The sequence below is a fragment of the Cucurbita maxima genome, unplaced genomic scaffold (assembly GCF_002738345.1).
Source record: "Cucurbita maxima cultivar Rimu unplaced genomic scaffold, Cmax_1.0 Cma_Scf00001, whole genome shotgun sequence".
In the NCBI taxonomy this organism is placed as follows: domain Eukaryota; kingdom Viridiplantae; phylum Streptophyta; class Magnoliopsida; order Cucurbitales; family Cucurbitaceae; genus Cucurbita; species Cucurbita maxima.
In genome coordinates, this window is record NW_019272017.1 from 2337135 (window position 1) to 2360601 (window position 23467).

Below are 23467 nucleotides of genomic sequence, written 5' to 3' on the forward strand. Positions count from 1 at the left end.
AGTTACCTAGGATAGCTCATCGTAATACGGTAAATCCACAAATTAAGCATCTATAATTCATAGATGAAATTTAGAATTTAGTCCCTGTAAGTCGAAAGAAAGTTAGAAATGGTAAGTCAGTCTCTTTAAGATCGAACAAGAATCTCAATTATCTGAAAGGCTATATGATAACATAAATGATAATGCATGGTTCTTCATTACTAAATAAAAACAAGAAGAATATACACTAAGTAGCTGCTAAACAGAATCCCAGAAAGTTCCCTCATGAAATTCTGTACAATTATATGAACTGAACAAAGAATCTCTCTATTTTTCTCCCTCCTCTGCTAATAAGCTGCCAGTTTCTGCATCAGCCTGCAAAAGGGACTGTCAAAATCCCAAATTGCTCGGCCATTGGGATCGGATCATGGGGCAGCTTTCTCGAGGCTTGCCATGTATGTCATGTAAACAGTCCACGCGTATGAAAACGAATTGCTGACCAACGGCTGCAAAACCAAACATACACTCAAAACCACAAGAGAAGGGAAGAGAATCAGATGGACAAAGATTAGAGAACAGGGCATACTTGAAGATGAACAGGGACGAATCTGAATGTGATGAAGTCACAAGCTGGCCAGTACATAACACCATTGAGCATTGTAGGAAGTAAATCTCGTTTCAATCGGCCAATGATTTCAGAACCATTTTCACCTATTTTCAGGCACATCATTCTTAGTAATCTAAAGGTTGAAAAATGAAGCAGGTTGTGGAAAATGGCGTACCTTGGAGAAATGCATTCATGGAGAAGAAAATGACTGTCATGGAAGGGCCATAGAGGCTCTGGCCCAAGGCCATTTTCTTTAAGGTGGAGAAGATGTCCTTCTTGGGGAAGAGTCTTGACATGAAGTTGAACCAGTAATGGAGAGATGGCCCTAGAATCAGCAGGCCATATCCAGCCATACGTAGTGTTCGAACTAAATCATATGGCTCTGAAGATGACAGAGCAATGGTCTGAAAGAACATTTTATTCCAAAATCAGAGCAACATTTACAATTACAATCTCCAATGAGAGCAACGGATTAATAGTAGTAGACGAGAACAATAAGTTGCACGATGAACAGTCAAAAACAGAGTGGGGATCTCTAACGAATGCAGATGTTCAAAAGCCTTGATCGAGAAGAAAACTATTCTATGAAGAACAATCAAAGAACAGAGAAAATGACTATAAAAAAAACCTAAAAACAGAGGTTTCAAATCATCAAACACATCACGAGCAGATTCAAGCTCCAAAACAATTCACCTGAGACGACAAATCAGCAGCCGTGTAAATAAGCGCAGAAGTGATACTCTTCGTAAGAACAGGGCGACATTTCACCATAGTCAAATACCATTCGAGAAACTCAACCTTCGCAAACGAAATAACCGACCACACAGACGAGTGCTGCAACGATGGAAAAACACCAACCTCCTTCGTCTTCCTGAAAGAATCCGGCAAACGGAAATACGGCCGAATGGGCTGAGATTGCTTCCTCGCGATCGCAGTAGCTTCAAAAGCCTTAGAACCTTTCAACTGAGAAGAACGGCGAAAATGCAACAATCCAGAAAGCCCGGAGCTCCTCCGGAAAGCGCCGAGCATCTTTTTAGGGTTTAGGGCTGAAAATGAGAAGAGGGTTTTGAAGTTTGAAGCGAAACAAAAGACGAAACAGAGAAAATTTGGCAAAATTTGCGTTTCTCGGTCCCATTCGCCACGAGGTTTTTATATTGCAATTGTACCAAAATAAGCAGTCAAGTATAATTTGTTTTCTTTGCCTACTTGCTCGACTATGAAATTGCTGTACTCGCCATCTTGTTCACAAAAAATTATTTATTGTCTTTCTCTCGATTATAAGAAATAAACCGATAAAAAAAATATTACCTTCAAATTTTGCCGCCTAAGAGACAACTATCCTATTTTATTTTTTTAATAAAATTTAAAGTCGGTCTTATTATTTTTAATTTATTATTAAATTTTCTGAAACTTAGTTTATGTAAATTTTAATAATAGTTTTTTTTTATATGTATAAAATTTATTATTATCATTTATCTAACTTTTAACTCTAATAACTAATTTTAAAATGTATACAAAATATAGATATTAGATTTGGACGAAAGTGTTAAATGAATTAAATTAAAAAAAATATTTTTGAACCCGTCCCTCAATTCAATACATATGTCACATCACTCTTATAAATATTAAAATAACAATAATGTTTTGGTTAAGAACTGCGAGTGGGATTGGATTACAGGTGGGGAAGGGCTTTGTTCCAGTTAATAGGGGAGACGTCAGTTTCTGGACACGTCTGATTAGGGACCATAGCTTTTTTGACACGTGTCTGGGGAACTGACACGTGGGTTGGTGACTTTTTGAAGCAGTCGGTCTCTTGAATTAAAAAAAGAAACTTGGGCACCAAACTTGGTAGTTTCTAGCCCTTTCTTTGTTTCCTAAAATTGAAAATTGTGAATTATATACATATACATATATATACTTAGCGAGTTCGATACCAAACAAACCAAAAACAACTCAAACATACTTATATTGTAGTAAACAATATAATATCCATTGTCGTTTTCAAGGTATCAAATAATTTAACCTCTCACTCTATATTTGTTGAACTAAAAAACGATCTATTTGAATATCCTAAGAGATGGGTTATGTGTAATAGAAAAGGATCCAACCAAACAGACCTACTCATTCACATTGCACCACTTCATTGATAGAGCTTTCAAAGGTTAAGAGGGACATACAGAGACTAAACAGGTAGAACATTGCAGCAGAGCTAAAGGAAGTCACAGTTGTATGAGCAGAGATCAGAACCAACACTCTTTAACTACAGATTTCATAAATTTTGTTCTATATATAAACACCCACCCTTCAGTAATGCAGTTTGATGTAGAATTTTTCACTTTTGAAGATGGGGGAAGCAGGCGAAAACATCAGATTTTGGGTGTTTTGCTTCAGCATGCTCCCTACATTTCACCTCTGAGGTCGTACACATGAATGTCTGCATGCATACCTTGCACTGCAACATCCAAATATCAATTCATTCATCATTCTTCACAACAATAACCAATCTACTAAATCTATATATAAGCCAGTGGTCTTCATCAAACTTAAAAGAGGCCCGAATCACCAGCTAAGGCTCCTAAATGACCGTTCAGTGATATAGATTTGATTTTTCCATAGACATATTCATTCAAAAAGGCCCCTATAAATGTAATAATCGTTGATCAACAAGAAGAATATCGGGCTCTTCAAAAATGTATCACATTGGGAATTCTAACTCCTACTACTTGCTATCCTAGATTTACCTCCGTGGAAAGGATGATGAATTGCATTGAAAAGACAAGTATGCACAATCTAATTCTTACATTATACGATATTTTTTGTCTGACAACGTTGGACCATAATGTATTTTTTATGGATTGTCCTTGACATGCTTGTCTCTCTTTTTTTACTTTTTGAAAAACTAAGGTGTATGCATGTTAATGTTTTTGTTTCTTAGACTGATGAACATAAGTTTATTAAGTTTCCATTTCTCTAAATGGTGAAATATAGAATCATGCCATCAATAAAACTTAGTACATGGTTCAAGATTGAACTACTTCTTGCACAAAAAGAGAGATCCAACATTCAGAGTCAAAGATGTAGGTAACTTTCATCATAATATCATAGATGTAGGAACAAGAGAGAGGGAGAGTCAGAGAGAGACCAACAATCTTTCATAGATCCTACGGCCAACATATAGTTTCTATATCGTTTTCCCGTAAGTAGCCAGGATAGATACAAACTGATATCCAAGACCTTTATAATATCTGTCTAGTGTAATTCATAATCAGCATACAAAAAAAGAATATAAGGCAAATGGCCGTCTTATTTCTGATCCATGGTTAAATTTGCTTAGAAGTATAATGTTCGACTCTCTCCTGAAAATGTGTTGAAAGTTTTTAAATGCTTCCTTAATGATTAAAGAATTATAGAATTCCAGCCTAATAACACCATTAATGGCTTAGAAAAAGACAGCTGACCAAAAAATCAAGGTATCACTAAAATATTTTAGATATGGTACTTGTTGTGGAAACATTGACTGTGAGATTATCCCACATCGGTTGGAGAAGGGAACGAAGCATTCCTTATAGAGGTGTGTAAACTTCTCTCTGGTAGACGTGTTTTAAAACCTCGAGGAGGAGCCCAAAAGGAAAAACTCAAAGATGACAATATCTGTTAGCAGTGGGTTTCGGCTATTACACGGACACTAGGTTCACTAAACTCAGAACCCAGTAATACACTCGGTGATGACAGGCGCACTGAGTTTATTGGTCTATACTCCCAGATGCTATATGGTTGAATTGAGCCTTGTAAAATGCTCAGGTGATGAGGAACACAAGGACGACGTGTATAAAGCCGCCACCAGTTGAGAGAAAAGGAATATGAATATAAGATACATGGTAAGTTTTCCTATATATCCACACTCCAAGGTTCTTAGGTTAACCCTGTAACTGAAGTCTGTAAACTTTTACTTCAGATTATGAACGCCCGATCGAATCTATCAAAAACAAGCCGACGATTACAGGGAAAACAGCTGACTGCAGTCCCTGAGCCCAACTATATTTCGATCTCACACTAAGCCAAGAAATTCAAAAAACAATAAATTTTGAAATATGGGGAAGAGAAGGATAGGGATCAACAAGTTCTTGAAAATTGTTTTTGTCGTTGTGGTTCGTAGCCACGTGCTCTAATCCTCTGAGCTACAGGCCCAATACCAAACCAAATACGACGAGTAGTGGGGTCTTGAGCTAAACCTCGGAAATCGGTACATGCAAAAAATAGGCCAATTCGGCAGCCTTTTGCTCAATTTCTCGTGGGGTCAGATTCTGATCGGGAAAAGGTTGAATTGTAGATTGGTCTATAGACTAATTGTCCTTTATGGCTCTCTCATAGTGTAAACCTCTTCTTTTTTTAACAATGACAGTACTAACAGTGTTTTGGCTTAATTGAAACAAGATTATGTAATCTCCTTGGGTTCGAGGTTGGAAAATTTGTAGTAGCAGCTCTAAAATAGTTTATTGTTTCCTTGGGGGAAAAGATACTGTTAGTTTCCATGCCTAAAACTAATAAGACGCCGAAATCAAATGAAATTACGGTTCAATCACGGAAACTATTACGATCAAACCCTTTTCTCGTTCACGGCTCATTGAAGAACAGAATTGCGGTAAAAAGTGAACAGATCAAGTGCATAATCGAAACCCAAGAACAAAAGAAAAGAGGAGTAAGCACTACAATCAATGAGAGTTACCTGAATAGTCATAGCTTTCTTGTTGGAATCAAGCTGGCTTCCTGCACAGGATCGGATCAACAGCGAGATCGAGATTTAATAAACCCTAAATAAAGATCGCGAAAATTGGGAAACGCGAGGGATTGAGGAGGCAAAAGAAGTTGGTGAAGAGAAAGAAAGTACCCTTGGAGCCTTTTTGTTTCTCCAAGTTTTTCTCGCGAGCCATCTTGGCCTTCTGCCCGTTGCCCCCTCCCATGGCGGAATCGATCGCTTCTGCGTTGAAAGGAAACAGAGGAGACCACCAAAAAAGTTTTTTTCCACTGCTAACGCGGAATGCACTCTGAGCATGAATTGAATACGATAAATGTTTTTTTTTTTTTTTTAAATACTTTTTAATAATTATCAATCAAACTTTTCAAAAGTTAAATAATATTTTTTAAACCAAAATTTAATTTTTAAATAAATTTTTTTTTTAAATTTTTTTTTAAGTTAAAAAATATTGTGATTTAATCCACATAATCCCTCGAACCATCTTCCATTTCAATCTAGGGTTGATCGTGTTCTTTCGCTCTATGTCACGGTTATTTGTCCAAAGTGTGTTAACCGTGGTTACATACTCATGCTACATCCAACCCTTTATTAAGTTTCATGTGGTACGGTTTTACTATTGTATTTTCTGTTTGTATGACTATTCAATAAAATTATGTCTAAACCGACTTAATCGTCTCAATATGTACTATAAATAGTTATTAAACAGTGATGTCGACATCGTTTTTTAACTCGGCGGAAACAAACTACTCTTACTAAGGATTATATTAAATAGAAATAGGGAACGAAATAAATAACTCTAAAGATTTCTCCTTTAGTATAGGGATCATCTATAAAGCTTGTTCTTTTGAATGCATTTAGACGAAAAGGCTGACATAGTTGTTATGCGTGAGTAGCATTTTTTTTTTTTTTTTACATCTTACATGTAAGAATTTATCTATCTTCCATAAAAGAGTCGAATGAAACGAAAGATTCATGTTCAATTTTAAATTAGAGGGAGGTGTGACTAGTCGTCAACTCCTTCCACTTAAATTTTGTATAACCGTTCGACGAAATCACATATGCACCTACCATACCTTAATCGTCTCAAAATGTACTATAGGGGAATTGTCAATTTTTTCCTATCCGAAAAGTTATATGCTAGTGTTGTTTTTGGTTGTCTAAATACAAGGGAGCTTTTAGTGTTTCATTTGCTTTTTTTGATTAGCTTTCTTTGCTCTTACAAGCATGACACTCTGTAAAGTAACATGCTTGACAGTAAATCTTCGTTTAACGACTGCATCGTGCTCCATTTTATATAGGGAGGTCTACAGGTGTATTTGGATCTAATGGCTGACTGATCTTTAGTCATTGATCAGTCGTCACTCTAGATCATCGAGCCATTAGAGTGGAAGGACATTTAGATGCAGAAGTAGCATGAGCATCAACAATCCCCACTACTCTAATGGCTCGATGTAGAACCAGGGAGGCTGGGTGTTGAACTGATATGAGACAATGTCATCCTGTTTTTGTAATTGCTTCAGTTGACGTGGAGAGACATGCTCGGGATTTTATGGAGGCAGCTAAAAAGCTTTCATAACCAAAGTGAGGATCAACTAACCAAAGTGGGAACAGTAAGGTAAATAATCAATCAAACACTTTTTTTCGTTCAAACAGAGAATCTTTCTTATGAGTTAAAAATAAGTTAAAAATAAAGGTTTAGTAGCAGCAATAGGCTTGATCATTGAAGGCTGAGTAAGATAACAAAAGAAGGAAGCCCATGAGTGTGGAAATTAAGCTTAATTTTCGAGTAACAAAAACAAAATTGAAATTCGAATTGGTAATCGAGTAGGGCATACTTTTTTTAGTTCGGATTCTAACAATGTTCGTAAAGAGTTGATAAGAAAACACAAAGAAGGGTTTGTAAAGTTTAATTTTTAAGAACTAAAAACCAATGGTTATAATGGGGCTTACTTAATATAGTGTTTAAAAGTAATCTGTGGACATTGCAACTCAGAATAGCAAAGTGCTATCATCATATCTAAAGATAAAGAACTCAGGCACATCCGTTAGTGCCAGTGATTCAAGGCAGGCAGGCAATAAATTACTCACTTTGTTGGGTCGAGGTGACTACACTTGGTTCAAAACTTGCTTCCTTTCCTCCTCTTCAGCTTTGATCCAGGCAGCCTACACGACATGAAAAAACAATAAGCAAAAACAGCTTCATTGTATAAGTTTGGAGACCTGCAAATATTTATGAACTGCAATATTATGTAACTACCTTGTCTCGTTCAAGTTTGGAGAGATGTGGTCTCATGGAATCTCCCAAACTTAAGCCTCCCCAGGCTGACTGAAGATCTCTCTCCCTAGCTTCACGACGCGATAGAAAGTTTCTCTTCTGATTTTCTGGTTCCTGAGAAGACGACATCGTCTTCTCTCGTTCGAGTCTTGATTTATGTTTAACCAGAATATCTCCCAAACCTCCACCACCTTCAACATTGATCTCTGAATGCTTACTTTTTTCACTTCTCTTTAAGTTCTCTGGTTTGCATTTCATTTTCTCTTTCTCCAGTCTTGAGACGTGCTTTACTAAAATTTTGTCCAAGCTCTGGCAATCAGGTGTGCGGTTATTAACCACCTGTTTCTTATTTTGTCTTTGCTGATCATGGTTACTTTCAGCCAACACGGCCAGCATCTTTTCCCTTTCCAGCCTTCGCACCGGCTTCACTAAGATCTTATCTAGGCTGTCTTCCCTTTCCCTTCCCATCTTCAGTGAAGACTTCGGCATACTAACATTTTCCTTTTCCTCTGTGTCTATGTCCCGATTTTCTTCGATCCGCTCAACTTTTCTTCTATTTTTTGCTTCTTGTACTTCTTTTTCAAGTCGTGAGACATGTTTCACGAGATACTTATCAAGACTAGGAACTGCTGAAACAACTTCTTTACGCCTTGCCTGCAACTTGTTGCTATGGATCTTGAGTTCTTCTCCACCCCTGCAATTAGTCTCTTTAACTTCCTTCTCAAGTTCTGAAGGTGGCTTTGTCAGTATAATTTCCAAGTTAGGAACAACTTTCTTGTCATGAACACTGCTCAATTTTTGAAGGTTTTGCGACGCATCTAAGTCGATCTTCCCTTCCATCGTTGTTTCCGAGTTCTCCGAGGTCAATTCCTTTTCTTCGTTCTTTCTGCTATTCTTTGCTTCAAGCACCTCTCTTTCCAATTTAGTCACACGCTTCACCAAGAACTTGTCTAGACTGGGAAGTTCGGACTCAGCTTGCTTTCTCCCATTGTGCAAATTATTGAAGTAATTTCCAGAACCGGCAGAGGGCATTCTCCAAGGAAGGTTAAGAGCTGAAACAGAGGACTGAACTGCAGAGGAACCTGCATCATGAAGCTTTCCACTTTCTACCTCGGTCAAGGCGGCATTCAAACCACAAGTAGCTACTATGGTGGCAAGAGAAGAAAGTTCATCTTCTTTCAAACGCCTAAGCCTTTCATACATCAAGTCCTCAATCTTGGTCTCCTTCTCAAAAGTTTTATGTTTCAAATGTAAATCCAAGTTGTGAGAGCTTAAATCATCCTTTCGAGGCGCTTTATCAAGATCCAAGTCATTCTCTGATTCACATTCAGTAGAAAGTTCAGATGAGTCTACATTATTATCACTATCTGGGTTCTGAGAGATTTTTCGTAAAAGCTCTTTAAAGTCATCTTCTTTCAAAGAACAATTCGCAAGCCTAACCAATGCTGTTTTTACTGCTGCAGCCACTTCCTTATCAACCTCAAATTCTGTCTCAAAAGAGGCTGTGATGGTGTGAGTTGTAGACCCAGCACCACTAGAAGATGAGGTTTCCATTTTGTAAGTCTTCTGTGGACAATTTGGTGTATCAAACATGATCACTCCCATAACCGCAGCTTCTTCAAAAGCTTCAGCTGCAGTTTTCTCAGCTCGGTACATCTGTTCTAAAGCTTCTTTACATTGAATTCTGAAGAACAGAGAACAATTCAAAATATGAGAAATCAAATAAGCTCAACAATCCTCCATAGGTGAAGAAAAAGAGTATACGATATACATACCTAGCCGCTTGGAGTATTCTACACCAAGAGGTTTCGACCAATGCTGCTTTTCTAGCTTCCAGGGCTTTATGTGCTGCCTCTCTTGCTGCCATCTTTTCTTTCAATACTCTCGAGTAATGTGGATTAGAATCACCTAGAGTCTCATCTAGTGTTAAATTCAGGCCATCTACTTCCTGCAGTTCATAAATTTCTAGTTTTAGTTGGGTACAGAAGGATAACATGAACTGTAATGCCATACAGAATGGACAAACGTACTACACCTGCAGCATTTTGATCTTCCTCTTCAAGTAAGAGTCCACTTTCTTGCGAGGGAACCAATTGATAGGGGAAACCTTCCTATGAGGAGGCTTCTTGATTTGCGATGTAAACTTGTTAACACCGTGCATTGAGGATTGGTTTGTCTCTTTCAAAAACTTACTCTGTAATCATTGTATAAAGATAAACAAATTTTAACATAAACAGCAAAAATCCACGACAACCGGTAGTGTTGTTAGGGCTTCCAAAACATGGCCTCGATCAAATTCGATGCAATGGAGGTTTAGGTTTAACATTTTCTAGAATAACAATGGAACAGATTTTATATAATTGAACCAAAAGAAAGTGGATCAAGAACTTGAATCTAACTTGAGCCGCTAGGGCTTCCGAAATTCCGATTTAGTTCTATACAAGTCGACAACGGATTTGAAATTCAAACTCGGAAACAATCAGCAGTAAACTGAACTACTTCACTTCTCAATTCTAGATACGAATCATTTGCAAGAAACGAAACAGAATCAAGACATACTGAATTCGAATCAAGAAACGTAAAACGGAAATTCAAACGAAAAATTTTTCTGAGTAAGAAAATTTACTCTTCCACTTTTTGAGCTTGCAGAAACAGTCTCGCCAGATTCGTCCTTCTTACTCTCCGAATCGATAGCAATGAAATTGTTACCTCGATCTTCCGACGCTGAGACTGAGTCCAAGTTCGAACAAGCCGAATCCATGGTCGATCTTCTCAGAAATGCAAATGGAATACGATCAACTTTCAGAAATCAAACAGATTTGATGCAACAGATTCAGTGTGTGAATCACTTGCGAGACTTCTACGTATTCCGGAGAGAAATTTCGCATTAATTTCACTTCTTGCGTAGCAAAATTCCTCTGGATCAATGAGAGAGAATTTTGTTTAATTTTCTTTTCTTATGAAAATGAAAACTAGCCGTTACGTCTTAAAAGGACGCTTCTTTAGAAATTCCCAACGGTCATTTAAAAAAAAGTTGAAGTTATCCTCTGCGTTTCTGTACACATTTTTTATTGCTCTCGAACCAGTAAACGAATTACACGTAGACTTCTAAGAATTCATGAGTTTGGTTTATTTTTCATACAAAATAAACTAATTAATTAAAAAAATCTTAATATTATATATTTGTATGAAATAATTAAAATTGACTAATACAAAATAAATAAATAAATTATCCCCAATTAACTAAAAAAATAAGTTTCCATTATAAATTAAATTAAATCATTGCACTATTAACTTTCTATTTGAGATCTCCAAATAATTTGGAAAGAATTTCAAATTATAATGGATTTAAAATCATTTTCAAATTTTTATTCGAATGAAAAAAAAAACAATTAAAATCAAATTCTTCCTTCTTTTTTTTTCGCCCAAAATATATCACATTTACTAGAATTTTAAATTATAAGGTAGTTGCGAATTTGAATATATCTCGATTGATATAATTATATACTCGACCCGTAGTTTAAATTAACACATGTGCACATGTTGTTGAATAAAAGAAAAATGTAGTTCAAAAAAAACTGTTCTATGAAAGTTTGAGCTAATTTAGGAAATTATCATGTGTTTATCTGGGAAACTCAAATCAAAGCCATGAAAGCTTACATTCAAAGGGGACAATATCAAACCATTGTGGAGAGCCGTGTTCATTCTAACATGATATCATGGTATCAGAGTCATGCCAATAGAATCCTCACATGTCTAACAAAGGACCAAAAAAAATAGAGTAGGATCTAGGCTCATGGTATCAGAGTCATGCCAATAGAATCCTCACATGTCTAACAAAGGACCAAAAAAAATAGAGTAAGAGTCTGAGCCTAGATCAGGGAAGGCATATTTTGTTCTTGAGTTTATAATAAAAAATAAAAAATAAAAATAAAATGGTAAGATTGTCAAAAATAAATAAATAAATAATAAATAAAATTCATATTATTTAGAACAAATTTATTATTTTTTTTTTTAACAAATTGAAACTTCAAAATGTGAAGATGAACAATTTTTGCTCATTTGAACGTGGGGGAGAAAAATTGTCAAAATGTTGAAGTATTTAGCTTTTGTGCCTAAAAGTTATTAGAGAATCGACATATTTGTATAATTACATCTTATTGATATTAATTTTGTGGTGGATTCATTCAATAATCAGACCCAAAAAAGAAAAATAAAATTTTGTTGAATAATTTGGGGGAGAAATGGATTTAGATTATCTAATATTTCTATAAACAAAATTTAAAATCACACCCAGAAAAAATTCGCTAAGTTCGGACGAGGAATTTCCTCCAAAATGAGTGCGAGTACCCTTGTCGCCGAAGCAGTGTGGAAGCAGATCGAGTCGACTCGATCAGGTTGCGTTTATCGATTGTTTTCTTCCCTAATTTTCGGATTTTCGTCCTCAAAAAGTTGTAATTAAACTGTACTGATTTCGCAGTGACTGACGATCAGCTTTCAATGTGAGTATTCTCGATTCCTTCCATTAGGAGAAGTTCTTCATCTTGTTATGAAACTTCGAAGTTGACTGTGTCGGCGTTGGTTCCAGATTGCATTTCTTGTTTGGGAAGAACTTCGAGCGAGCTACTCGGATTGTGGATCAAAGTGGAGTGAAGAAAATTTCAGGCGAGCCAAGCGGACGGTCCATCTTTCAGGTCATTACAGTATTTTTCATCTTATTCTTGTTGAAAATTCGATCAAATATCGATTTTAAGTTCACGGTTTCCATTAGGGTTTGCTTAAACTGCCCTAGAACAGATCGTAGTTACATTCTGCTTTTGTTTGAAGCCTTGTGAATGAATGTTCTTGAATTAAACCACGGTTTTTTCTCCATCTCTCTAGTGGTAGAGAAGGATTTACCCGACACTTTGGGAATGATTGGAGAAGGAATTACATTGCAGAATGCTGTTGGTTTGATATCATGTGCATTGTAGAATGTTGCTGGTTTGATAATCATGTGCATTGTAGAATGTTGCTGGTTTGATAATCATGTGCATTGTAGAATGTTGCTGGTTTGATAATCATGTGCATTGTAGAATGTTGCTGGTTTGATATTGTCATGTACTTGTATAATGCTGCTGGTTTGATATCATCTACATTGTAGAATGTTGCTGGTTTGATATCATGTACTATGTTATGTATTACTGAACCTGCAAACTATATTCTGGAATATGAATATAAGATTAAATCTTTAACCTATGATTAAATCTTTAACATAGTATTAGAGTCGACCCTTTTGAGTCGTAGCAACATTATTCAAAGTTGAACCCTCATTATGGTTTAAGTTTGCTTGGCCATATAAATCAACATCGAGAAAACCAAGAGCTACAGTAACAGCCCAAGCTCAAGCCCACTGCTATTAGATATTGTTCTCTTTGGGTTTTCTCTTTTAGACTTCCCCTAAGGTTTTTAAAACGTGTTTGCTAGAGAGAGAGGTTTCCACACTCTTATAAAGAATGATTTGTGCCTCTCTCCAAAAGTTGTGGGATCCCACAATCCACTCCCCCTTCGGGGCCAACGTCCTCGTTGTCACACCTCCGATGTCTAGCTCAGATCTCATATTAGTTGGAGAGGGGAACAAAACATTTTTTATAAGAGTGTGGAAACCTCTCCCTAGCAGACACGTTTTAAAATCCTTGAGGGGAAGCCCGAAAGGGAAAGTTCAAAGAGAACAATATCTGCTAGTGGTGGGGTTGAGCTATTACATTCATACTCAAGATGACGGAGTGTGGTTATTTAGTCATTTGTACATGTTTCTACAAGACTTTCCCCAAATCTTTGGTTGCCAGATTCAAAACCAGCCAAATTGTTTGTTTAGAACAAGTAACATTCTTGAGAATCGTTCACAGAATGAATTCTGCTTTCTTTCAATGCTAGGTTGTGGGAGAATCTCGAAGGAAAGAGGAGTATTTCTGTTTCCCAGAAAACTTTTGTGCCTGTTATTCCTTCTTCTATGACATTGTGAACAGAGGAGAACAGCTTTGCGTAAGGATCACTTCTTTCTTGTTAAGTGTAGCTGAGTTGAAAGCTTTAAGAAAATCCTATTACTTCCACTTCCCAATCATCTTTATTTGTCGTTCTTTATTTCGTAGTGCAAGCATCAGTTAGCTGCAAGGCTTGCTGCTTCACTGGGGGCTTGTGTTGAAGTTAAAGTATCTGATGAAGAGCTAGCGATATTATTGTCCAATCTTTAGTGACTTTATCAAAGCCAAAGCTCTCAGTACTCAAAGTTTGAGAGGTAATCAAACACATTGTTGTATTTTACCAACTTTTTCCTTCTGTACTTGAGCAGCTTTTGTATCCTGTTGAGCACATAATGAAAGTTGCATAATTATAACCATCACAACGTCCTAGGTTTCATTGGTGAGCTGGTAAGTCTCACTTTGTCACGTCACGCACTGTGAGATCCCGCATCAGTTGGAGAGGCGAACGAAACATTCTTTATAAGAGTGTGGAAACCTCTCCCCAGTAGACGCGTTTTAAAACCTGAGGGGAAGCCCAGAAGGGAGAGCCCAATGAGGACAATATTTGCTAGTGGTGGGCTTGAACTGTTACAAATGGTATTAAAGTTAGACACCGGACGGTGTGTCAACGAGGATGCTGAGCCCCAATGGGGTAAATTATGACATCCCACATCAGTTGGAAAGGGGAACAAAGCATTCCTTATAAGGGTATGGAAACCTCTCGCTAGTAGATGCGTTTTAAAACCTTGAGGGAAAGTCCAAAAAAGACAATATTTGCTAGTAGGGGGATTATTACAAATGTTATTAGAGCCGGACACAGTGTGCCAACGAGGACGCCAAGCCTCAAGGGGGTGGATTGTGAGATCTCACATCAGTTGGAGAGCGGAACGAAATATTCCTTGGGTGTGGAAACTTCCCCTTAGTAGACGCATTTTAAAACCTTGAGGGAAAGTCCAAAGATGATAGTACCTGTTACCGGTGAGCTTGAACTGTTATAAACTACCATGTTCTGTATTTATTTCATTAAATTAGAACAAACCAACCAATATCCCCTCTTCCTCGTTCCTTTTTCTTCAGGTTCCATAATATTTGAGGTGAAACCATAAACATGGAGTAGAAAACTCTAAGCAGGACTTACAAAAGGTCTATACCTTATACTTTCCAGATTGGGATCATATAAAACGTTGCAAGTTTCTGTTAAGGTTAATCATTGATCTACATGAATATGATAGTTATTAATGATTGTGTTTCATTTCTGTAAGATATATCATTGATTCATATCTATGAACATGCTTGCAAATTATAACCATAGTCTAATACATGCTTGCATATTAAGTTTTCATGATAGATGGATATTGACCCATGGATGTCAATTATTATTCTAGAACACTGGCAGTGCTATTTGGACGACAGTTTTTCTCTTGCAAACAGATTTTGTACAAGGAAAGTTTTGGCCATTACCATATGTCAAGTCTGCCGTTACTATTAACATCCAGTTCAAATACATTATTTATCTGTATAGTTTAAGAGTCGGGATTTGTGATTGGGTTCCTTGTATGATATATTTGTTTCGGGGCATTGGATATTTGAACCAAAAGTACTTGTCTGAAATAGTTGAGCTATACTCAGGTTGACAAAAATTACAAGAGTTCGAAAGACGGATGAAATTCAAAAGTTTGATATAAAATGGAATTATTCAGTAAAACCGAGTAGGATGATGACAATTGAGAAAAAACGTGAACTCCTTTAGGGAAAAAAAAAACAAGCAAGTATTGTCTCTTTCCTAAAAATCATGGTTGTGCAGCTCGAGACGGTTACCAACACCTTAAGTACCGTTGATCTTTCAATAAATAATTTATTTACAATCCAATCATGGGCTTGTGAAAGGGTGGAGTCTCAAAATTACAAAGATTATTGAATTAACTATGAAGGTCGGTCTGACTCTCCTAAGATTAAGATTGAGTTGTATATGATCATCCCGTGAAATATTAATTACGAGACTTTATATCCTAAATCCTAATAATAAATACTCTTCTTCTTCAACTAGAAGAACGTAAACTATTCCTAAATCCTAAACTCCAGCTATATTAATATTCTCCTAAGCTAATTTAAGCATTAGAGCCCGTGTGGTAAGAGCCATACCAATTTTATCGATGTTGTCACATGAACGTCACTTGCATTACCCAGTATGAATTTTGACGACAACTTTAAAGAGCCCAATTTTGATAGAGCTTACTAACTCGAACAATTAAAGCATGTATTTTTTTGAATTGAATAAAAAAGTTGAACCTTCTTAGACACACAACATTTATTAAGAGTAGGGTAGACATACGGATACACCAACTTTTTAAAAGAAACGTAAATTGTTAGACCATTAAGAGTTATACTCGGGTTAGTTGTATGAACCCGAACCCGAATCTGAACTCGAGATTGAAACAAAACAATCTATCTAAATCTCTTAAGGGGTACAAAAGAATTGAAGCCTTCTTGGACACACCCCATTTATTGGGAGTAGGGCATAGTGTGAGAGACACCCACTTTTGAAAGCCCTAAATAAACAAATAAATAAACAAATAAATAAACAAATATGGTCACCAATACAATATATATTTATAAAGAATGCATTGGTAGAAACATAGCTTCATTAATGTGCATCATTTTTTAGGTCATTTAGGTCCCACGCAGTCCCTTGGAAACTTCCTTTGCCGACATTTCCTATTCGTTCCTTTCGAGACCGTTCTATAAGTCACACCTTACGTTCCGAGGTGAATTCCATCTTTGACTGGATCTATTATCAGTGTTAGCAGCCATAGAATCAATAAAGGAAGAAAGGTTTTCACACCCTTATAAAGAATGTTTCATCTTTGACTGGATCTATTATCAGTGTTAGCAGCCATAGAATCAATAAAGGAAGAAAGGTTTTCACACCCTTATAAAGAATGTTTCATCTTTGACTGGATCTATTATCAGTGTTAGCAGCCATAGAATCAATAAAGGAAGAAAGGTTTTCACACCCTTATAAAGAATGTTTCATCTTTGACTGGATCTATTATCAGTGTTAGCAGCCATAGAATCAATAAAGGAAGAAAGGTTTTCACACCCTTATAAAGAATGTTTCATCTTTGACTGGATCTATTATCAGTGTTAGCAGCCATAGAATCAATAAAGGAAGAAAGGTTTTCACACCCTTATAAAGAATGTTTCGTTCTCCTCTTCAACCGATGTGGGATTTCACAGATTCCCACTCGAGAAAAGATGGTTTAACCATAGTAAAAAAAGACGGTTAAAAATATGTTTTTTTACCTCAAAACTTCAAATTTGGGTGTATTTTAGAAGAGACAAAAGCTTGTTGATGTAGTAATTCATAAATGATAATGGTCCCTTTTTAAATATTAATGTTTTTCATAATTGGAATTAATTTGGTGTAAGTCATAAATAAAGCTAATGTAAAGTCATATTCATTCATTTATCCCACACTTTTTACACCATTTAATTTCTTTGTCAAATCGAAAACGATTGCCAACAACTTTTAATTTTTATATTTTTATCATTTAATTAAAAATAACCAATTAAATGGGAGGTTTTATGTATTTATTATTCAATTTTAAATTTTAAATAAATAAATAAACTTTAAACTCGTGCAACCTGCAATGATGGTGTGGCCTTCCATAGAGCTTTTTGGAGAAACGAGCCAAATGTAATTTGCTTAAATATCTATCGAGAATAGAGACGTCCTAGAACTTAAATCTCGTGAGAGGATAAACTTAGCTAACTCGGGTTGTCTCTATTTTATGACAAAAAGCTCACAGCTAGTAGATGTTGTTTTTCTTAGACTTTTCCTTCGTGACAGAAATGGATTAAACTCGAACCATGGACGAATTTGAATGCTCGAACGAAGAACGGTTCGGTATATTCAAGAAGTTGTGGGCTTTACTCGACAAAAGTAGCTGAAAAGAGTTAAAGATGAAGGAACACAAGTGGGTAGCAGATTTAAAGAACAAAAGGGTCAGAAAACACTGATATTCTAAACATCTTGAACATTATCAGACATTGCCTCTTAAAGCTGCACCCTCTGCTCCCTAAACTTAACAAAATCATTACAATAATAACACAGAAACAGCAATGGAAGGGATTCAGTAACGGGACTTCGGGTGTGTCGATCTCGACCGAGCAGGTGGGTGTTTCCTCAACGTTCCCACGAACAGTGTTTTCGTTTCGGGAAGCAAATTAGTAAAGATTAAATAAGGGTAAAAGGCTGTTGTTCCATCCCTAAGTTTGCATCGAATGTGAACCGAAAAAAATGGACCTCCATTCGCTCTATCCCGAACTGGAAACCCGAGCTCCAACGCCATTGTTGGATTCTGCTACCGAGTATAAAGATTCATTCAGGCTGGCTTGTTTTTGAAGCCCGTGAATTTTATCTCTATTTACAGATTAACAGAGGCATGACATGACTTGTAAAGATATCTATAAGCTTCCTAAGATTATAAACAACTGATCTAAATGCATACTCTTCCCGTGGTTAGAATTCTGACTTCCATAACATGTTATCGAAACTGTCGTTGTCGGGGTTTTCCAGTGCCGAAACTTTAGCTCGGTAGGCTGCTAACGCAATTGCACTTCTTTCCCTTCCATCCTGAGGGAGCTCACTGACTTCACTGATGGAACATGATCTCAAGTCAGCTGGGGGAATGAAACAGTCCATCGACAGGCCCGGGATGTTGAACGCAACCTCTTCGATCGTCCAGGCTTCTTCCATCTTCGTTTTCGAATGACTCATGGCCATCTCGCCGAACCTGAAGAGGGTGACCACGGAGCGGCCAGCGTGCGCTATCATGATACCTTCAACGGGCCTGTAATCGTCAAGGAACGAATTGATTGTGGTTTCCCAATATACTGCATCGCCACCGTTGGACTGAATCCGGGTCAGATGAGAATCTTCCATGTACACCAGCAATCCTGTTTTCTGGCTGAAGTAGCCAAACAAGACATGTCGTATGATTTCGGCCGGTCCTTCGCTTCTCGACTTCAACGTTTGAGCATCGGCACAGAGCTTGAGAATGAAGCAATCCTCACCATTCATTGTCTTCTCCCCAATGCATCTTGCATCAGCAAACATCCTGGCTATTGTTCTAGGATCAAGACCCTGCAAAGACACAAGACATTATCTCAGACAAAAGCCAGTAGAGTTAACAAAACTCGATGTGCCAAAATCTTACCTGAAGCACACGGCGTAGAGGTCGAACCGGCCCTTTCGCAGTGTGAGCCCCAAGCCATGGCGTGTGCCTCCAAACCAGTTTCCCATTGCAGCCAGCATGAACTTTACTACCTCCAACAGCAAGCTCAACATACCACATATCTGGATTCATCTGCCATAGCACGAAGCCACCCGGTTCGGCTTGGGTTGAGGGATTTCTGTTCTTCGTTACCTTTGTAGCAGTTTCAAACTCAGCAGCTACCATTCTAAGCTTCCCCATTGCATATGCATTTCTAATGGAGCTTTGAAGCTTCTCCCCACCAGAAGCTGCTGTGTATTGCTGCAATATGTACTGAGCTGATGAAGTTTCCTGAAAAATAATGACAAACCCACTAAAGATCAAGAGATTTCTATGCTTTGATCCTAATTTTGCATTCAATTCCTTATAGAAACAGAAGCAGATCCCAAGATTTGTTCAACTATTGTTCCAATATCCATACAAATCAAAGTTGAAAAGCTAAATTCATGATCCATTCATAGTGTTCATTGCTCAAGAACTCAAAACAGAGGAGAAGAAAAACAGAGGAGAAGCAGAGACTAACAATGGGGGTATCTTTTATACTGAGATGGGGCAGAGGATCGGAGGTGCTAACATGCATAGGAGCAAGAGGAGCACCCATAACACCAACCAAAAGCCTCAAATCGGACCTCTTATTCGCTATGGAAGAAGCAATGGAAGGAGTTCGAGAAATTTGCCCTTTCATCCATTGCCCTAACCCTAAACTGATTCTCTTCGAATCGCCAATTTCGCCGCCGTCGGGATCAGGACCCTCAACCAACGGCGTAAGCGCCTCCCCCACTGGCCGAAAACTACCGGATCGATCAATTAACTGCTGCTGAGTCCCGCCATAGCCGCCGTAGTGATTCTTCTTTCTACGCATTAGATTAGAGAATGGCGAGGCAGTTCTGGCCGGGTTTTTGGCGCGAGAACGCGACGGCGAAAGGCCACGAATGACCTCCTCTTTCAGAACAGAGAAGAAGCTGGGTTTCTTCTCCATTAGAGAGAAGATGAGAAGGAATTGGAAGAACCCAGAAGTTTAAATGGGCAAATTGGATGAAGAAGACGAAACCCAGAAGAGTGAAGAAGAAATTGAAGAGGTTTAGAGTGTGTAAGGCAATGGCGGTGCAGCAGCTTTCATAGGATGAGAGAGAAAGGAAAGTGAATTGTTTTCTCTCTCTTTATTTCCGCCATTGGAGCAAAGGCGTAGAAAGGCAATTACAAATACTACAAAGACTACAGACCAACTTTGACCCTATTTCCATTCTTCTCTTCTCAATCAAACAAAACAAAACAAAAAAAAAAAAATCATAATTTTAATAATCATATCCAAATTTTGATGTTTATTGGAAAATATTACTAATGGCATGAAAACGGAGTTCGGGTCGAGCAACACAACACAAGCGTTGTGTTGCTAGGCGAAGTGGTGGAGTGCTACACCTTATATGGCGAGAGTTCAGTAGCCGAAAACATCACTAACTTACGCTCTAACCCGAGTAGTATAGGGCATGTGAAATCCCGTGTGAATCAACAATGACTACCTTCCAAGTCTAAATACTCCTGATACTAAAGATATAAAATTAGTTGAACTATGTTTAAATTGGTATATGTTTATGACATATTAATTATGACATTGAGAATTCAAGGACGGTACTAGACATGGTCGTAATAGTTTCGTGATCGAACTTGTAATTCGGCTCGGGAAAGTAGGAGTGGAGAGAACGCGCTAGGGAGGAGAGTGGGGCTGTTTTGTGGAAAGGGAAAATGGAGTCCACCACCAATAGATGCCATATGAGTGGGCTACACAATGTACGGAACCAAACCCAAAGCCACTCCCATGTGACAGGACACTCTCCATCATTCATTCAAACCCTTTTAATTTTGTCTAATTATAATTTAAATCCCTATTTAATTAACTAATTAATTCTTTATTATAAAACTGTAGATACCTTTTCTCGATAGACATGTTTTAAAATTGTAACAGACCAAATAAAGAATATCGGTTAGCAGTAGGCTTGAGTTGCTAGAAATGATATCAGAGTCAGACATGAGGTAGTACGCCAACGAGGACGCTGGTATCGTCGTCAGCCTCACAGTTTTAAAACACGTCTATTAGGGGAAGATTTTCATATCTTATGAAGAATGTTGCGTTCTCTTCTCTAACCAACGTGGGATCTCACATAAACGAACTGGTTTTCGGTGGGTCGGTCAATATTTTGAATCATTAAACGAAAGAAACGAGATGTAAAGGAATATGTGAATTTTTGTTGATGGGTATGTATAATATATATGTTAAGCTCATATCAAAATCAAATTGCGTCACCATATCTATATGATAAGATTGTGTTTCTTTTATATATTGGCATCGAGACTCAATAATTCATTTGAATTTTCATTTATTTATTTATTTATTTGTATTATTATCATTATGATTCAAAATTATAATGTCTTTTTGAGTCTCAACATCCAAAAATATATTTTATTATTATTTTTTAGTTACTTTTAAAATTTAAATCATATGATTTAAAAAAAACAAAAATATAATAAATTACTTGAAAATTAAGTTTCGTAACACGACATTTGATTATAATAGTATCGAGATTTGATAAATCACGTTGTTTGAAAAGCGTAAATTTTATATTATAAATATTATTTTTCCTGTAAAGAAAGACGAAACGAAAACAAGATTCATTCATTTGACTTAACTCCTTGTTCTGTGTTCGTTATTCAGGAAGTTCTTGTTCACCTCTCTTTTCTTTCACTCGGTAAATAGATAGTAAGTAGTAGTCTTTCTCCTGCCCCTTCTTTCACTCCTGAACCTGAACCGGACCCTGACGAGATATTTTGATATAGAAGTTGAAACAAGAAAGTTAGGGATGTTAAAATTACGTGGTGACCCGAAGAACGTGATTATACCGCTTAACTCATACGATTTGAGTTGGGTTATTAACTTATTTAGGTTTAAATAAATAAAAATATATTATACGAAATGAAAAAAAATAAAAAAATACAACTTTATTTTAATCCAATATGATATAAAAATGTATTTTTTTTATATTTGTCACCATGCATGTGGGACAACTTTGTTTCTTTGTTTGGCTTGGTTTGACCAAATTAATTAATTAATTATTTAATTTAATTTTATTTTATTTTATTTTTGTGCATTTGGGCTTTGGGTGAGCTTGAGAGAGAGTGGTTTTAATTCCAACACTGGGAATTAAATATATCATTATTATAATAACAATTAGAAAATTTGACTTTAATTAACATTTAAAATTTTGAGTATCAAATAATAAGAATATAATAATAATAAAAGTTGGGGTTTCAAATGTTTGAAAAACTTCCGTTGTTGTTGGAGAATAGTGCAAAATCTTGACCGTCCATTTTATTTGCGATTGCCAAGCTCATCGATGGTTTTAACGATTAGAAATTTGAAATTTCTTTTCTTTTTAAACTTTGTTTTAAAACGGCGACGTTTTTTATTATGAAAATTACATTTTAATGTTGAGATTGAGAAATGAGAAATATTATGAATTTATAAATGAAGATAATATTTTTTTTATTAAATAAATAAGATATTTCAGATAATGAGCTGTAAATTTGTAATATTTATATCATGTTTTAAAGAGAAAAAAAAATAAAAATAACCTTAATTAATTTTTCATTTTCATTTTATGATGAAATATTAGATGGGACCAAAAAGGCAAGCTTTAAATGATGAGGGCACTAAGAAAAAGGGATTAAATGAGATAAAAGTGGAGACTTTTTAAATTAGCAATTGGGATTAAATGTGCATTTTTAATAGTTTTCTAAAGGCCAACTTTTTGTTTAGTGCACCATTTTCAACAATTAGGGGCTTTGGCGGAAAGCAAGTTTCCACATTTAAGAATCGTCCATAACTCTATTTATTTATTATGTTTTACTTTATATTCACCTAATTTCTCATCGAGGCCGAGTTAAGTTTCTAACTTGTTCAATACTTTGATCGATGAGATTCACATGTTGGTTGACGAATTTTTGGATTGAGTTGATTCAAGATTTCAGGTAGCTTTTAAAGGAAGATTTGAATTCGGAAGAGCTAATCAATTCAAGGAAGGACGGTGGAAGAATTGGATGGATAAGAAGTCTACCAAGCTCGAAATAGAGTCAGTCAAGGCACGTGCTCCCTTTTACTCAATTCTCGATGCTACGTAGGTAAGTAAGTGCTTTTGGGATAGTGAAAAACAATATATTTAGTAGGGAACTTGTAAAAATAAGCATGAAGTTGCAGTCTTTGAGAAACTAAATCAATAGGGAAATAAATCTTTTCACAAAAAGATTAGTGGGAAATGGGCCTCTCTTTGTACAATCCATAAAGTTTAGAAAACTGGGCCTATAATTAAGGCCCACGATAAGACCTGGGCCTATTTCATAATAAACAATTTATTTAAAGCTTTGAGAAATCTTACTTTTAAGATTCTCAACTATACAAAAGTACTTCAACAAAAACACATCGTTATGAACAATAATAAATAATGTAATCCCAATCAAATAACATTTGGTAGCAGATTCAAACCATTATTCTTTAGTCGAATATCGATGAGCCAAACTCGA

At 36.5% G+C, this 23467-nt stretch overlaps 5 protein-coding genes across 8 annotated transcripts; 1 reads left to right on the forward strand and 4 right to left on the reverse strand.

Moving 5' to 3' along the window:
* Positions 1–148: 148 nt before the first annotated feature.
* On the reverse strand, positions 149–1734 carry LOC111488902 (PXMP2/4 family protein 4-like). Its single transcript, XM_023136842.1, has 4 exons — positions 1280–1734; positions 762–990; positions 566–690; positions 149–485 (listed from the first exon to the last, which is right to left on the reverse strand). The coding sequence occupies exons 1-4, from the start codon at positions 1613–1615 to the stop codon at positions 405–407; spliced, it is 771 nt and encodes a 256-aa protein (XP_022992610.1). The 5' UTR covers positions 1616–1734; the 3' UTR covers positions 149–404.
* Positions 1735–2686: 952 nt separating this feature from the next.
* On the reverse strand, positions 2687–5650 carry LOC111488221 (uncharacterized protein At2g23090-like). The gene is made up of 3 exons (XM_023135915.1): positions 5475–5650; positions 5313–5353; positions 2687–3038 (listed from the first exon to the last, which is right to left on the reverse strand). The coding sequence occupies exons 1-3, from the start codon at positions 5545–5547 to the stop codon at positions 2919–2921; spliced, it is 234 nt and encodes a 77-aa protein (XP_022991683.1). The 5' UTR covers positions 5548–5650; the 3' UTR covers positions 2687–2918.
* Positions 5651–7278: 1628 nt separating this feature from the next.
* On the reverse strand, positions 7279–10563 carry LOC111488980 (calponin homology domain-containing protein DDB_G0272472). Its single transcript, XM_023136961.1, has 5 exons — positions 10244–10563; positions 9653–9811; positions 9393–9565; positions 7600–9301; positions 7279–7505 (listed from the first exon to the last, which is right to left on the reverse strand). The coding sequence occupies exons 1-5, from the start codon at positions 10376–10378 to the stop codon at positions 7449–7451; spliced, it is 2226 nt and encodes a 741-aa protein (XP_022992729.1). The 5' UTR covers positions 10379–10563; the 3' UTR covers positions 7279–7448.
* A 1184-nt stretch (positions 10564–11747) lies between these two features.
* Positions 11748–15270, forward strand: LOC111481893 (zinc finger SWIM domain-containing protein 7). 4 transcript variants are annotated; one of them, XM_023127511.1, is made up of 6 exons: positions 11759–12014; positions 12098–12119; positions 12206–12311; positions 13534–13641; positions 13749–13894; positions 15005–15270. In XM_023127511.1, the coding sequence occupies exons 1-5, from the start codon at positions 11954–11956 to the stop codon at positions 13848–13850; spliced, it is 399 nt and encodes a 132-aa protein (XP_022983279.1). In that variant the 5' UTR covers positions 11759–11953; the 3' UTR covers positions 13851–13894; positions 15005–15270. The 4 variants fall into 4 exon arrangements, with proteins under 4 accessions (XP_022983263.1, XP_022983279.1, XP_022983286.1 ...); XM_023127518.1 differs by having other exon boundaries at positions 15016–15270; XM_023127504.1 differs by lacking the exon at positions 15005–15270 and having other exon boundaries at positions 11760–12014; positions 13749–14016.
* Positions 15271–17608: 2338 nt separating this feature from the next.
* LOC111480026 lies at positions 17609–20086 on the reverse strand. The gene is made up of 3 exons (XM_023124987.1): positions 19419–20086; positions 18839–19186; positions 17609–18765 (listed from the first exon to the last, which is right to left on the reverse strand). Exons 1-3 carry the CDS (start codon positions 19872–19874, stop codon positions 18142–18144), a joined length of 1428 nt encoding a protein of 475 aa, XP_022980755.1. The 5' UTR covers positions 19875–20086; the 3' UTR covers positions 17609–18141.
* Between the last annotated feature and the right edge of the window lie 3381 nt (positions 20087–23467).

What these genes read in the sequence shown, in the direction of transcription:
- LOC111488980 (XM_023136961.1), bottom strand. Translation starts at nt 10,378, where the DNA reads ATGGATTCGGCTTGTTCGAACTTGGACTCAGTCTCAGCGTCGGAAGAT. An exon ending in CAAGCTCAAAAAGTGGAAGA is followed by an intron (nt 9,812 to 10,243) that starts GTAAATTTTCTT and finishes CAATGATTACAG; the next exon opens with AGTAAGTTTTTGAAAGAGAC. An exon ending in CCAAACTTGAACGAGACAAG is followed by an intron (nt 7,506 to 7,599) that starts GTAGTTACATAA and finishes CATGTCGTGTAG; the next exon opens with GCTGCCTGGATCAAAGCTGA.
- LOC111481893 (XM_023127495.1), top strand. Translation starts at nt 11,954, where the DNA reads ATGAGTGCGAGTACCCTTGTCGCCGAAGCAGTGTGGAAGCAGATCGAG. An exon ending in GATCGAGTCGACTCGATCAG is followed by an intron (nt 12,015 to 12,097) that starts GTTGCGTTTATC and finishes CTGATTTCGCAG; the next exon opens with TGACTGACGATCAGCTTTCA. An exon ending in GCGGACGGTCCATCTTTCAG is followed by an intron (nt 12,312 to 13,533) that starts GTCATTACAGTA and finishes TTTCAATGCTAG; the next exon opens with GTTGTGGGAGAATCTCGAAG.
- LOC111480026 (XM_023124987.1), bottom strand. Translation starts at nt 19,874, where the DNA reads ATGGAGAAGAAACCCAGCTTCTTCTCTGTTCTGAAAGAGGAGGTCATT. An exon ending in GTATAAAAGATACCCCCATT is followed by an intron (nt 19,187 to 19,418) that starts GTTAGTCTCTGC and finishes ATTATTTTTCAG; the next exon opens with GAAACTTCATCAGCTCAGTA. An exon ending in CTCTACGCCGTGTGCTTCAG is followed by an intron (nt 18,766 to 18,838) that starts GTAAGATTTTGG and finishes GTGTCTTTGCAG; the next exon opens with GGTCTTGATCCTAGAACAAT.
- LOC111488221 (XM_023135915.1), bottom strand. Translation starts at nt 5,547, where the DNA reads ATGGGAGGGGGCAACGGGCAGAAGGCCAAGATGGCTCGCGAGAAAAAC. An exon ending in GAAACAAAAAGGCTCCAAGG is followed by an intron (nt 5,354 to 5,474) that starts GTACTTTCTTTC and finishes GATCCTGTGCAG; the next exon opens with GAAGCCAGCTTGATTCCAAC. An exon ending in AGAAAGCTATGACTATTCAG is followed by an intron (nt 3,039 to 5,312) that starts GTAACTCTCATT and finishes TGGATGTTGCAG; the next exon opens with TGCAAGGTATGCATGCAGAC.
- LOC111488902 (XM_023136842.1), bottom strand. Translation starts at nt 1,615, where the DNA reads ATGCTCGGCGCTTTCCGGAGGAGCTCCGGGCTTTCTGGATTGTTGCAT. An exon ending in CATGAATGCATTTCTCCAAG is followed by an intron (nt 691 to 761) that starts GTACGCCATTTT and finishes GCCTGAAAATAG; the next exon opens with GTGAAAATGGTTCTGAAATC. An exon ending in TCGTCCCTGTTCATCTTCAA is followed by an intron (nt 486 to 565) that starts GTATGCCCTGTT and finishes TTGGTTTTGCAG; the next exon opens with CCGTTGGTCAGCAATTCGTT.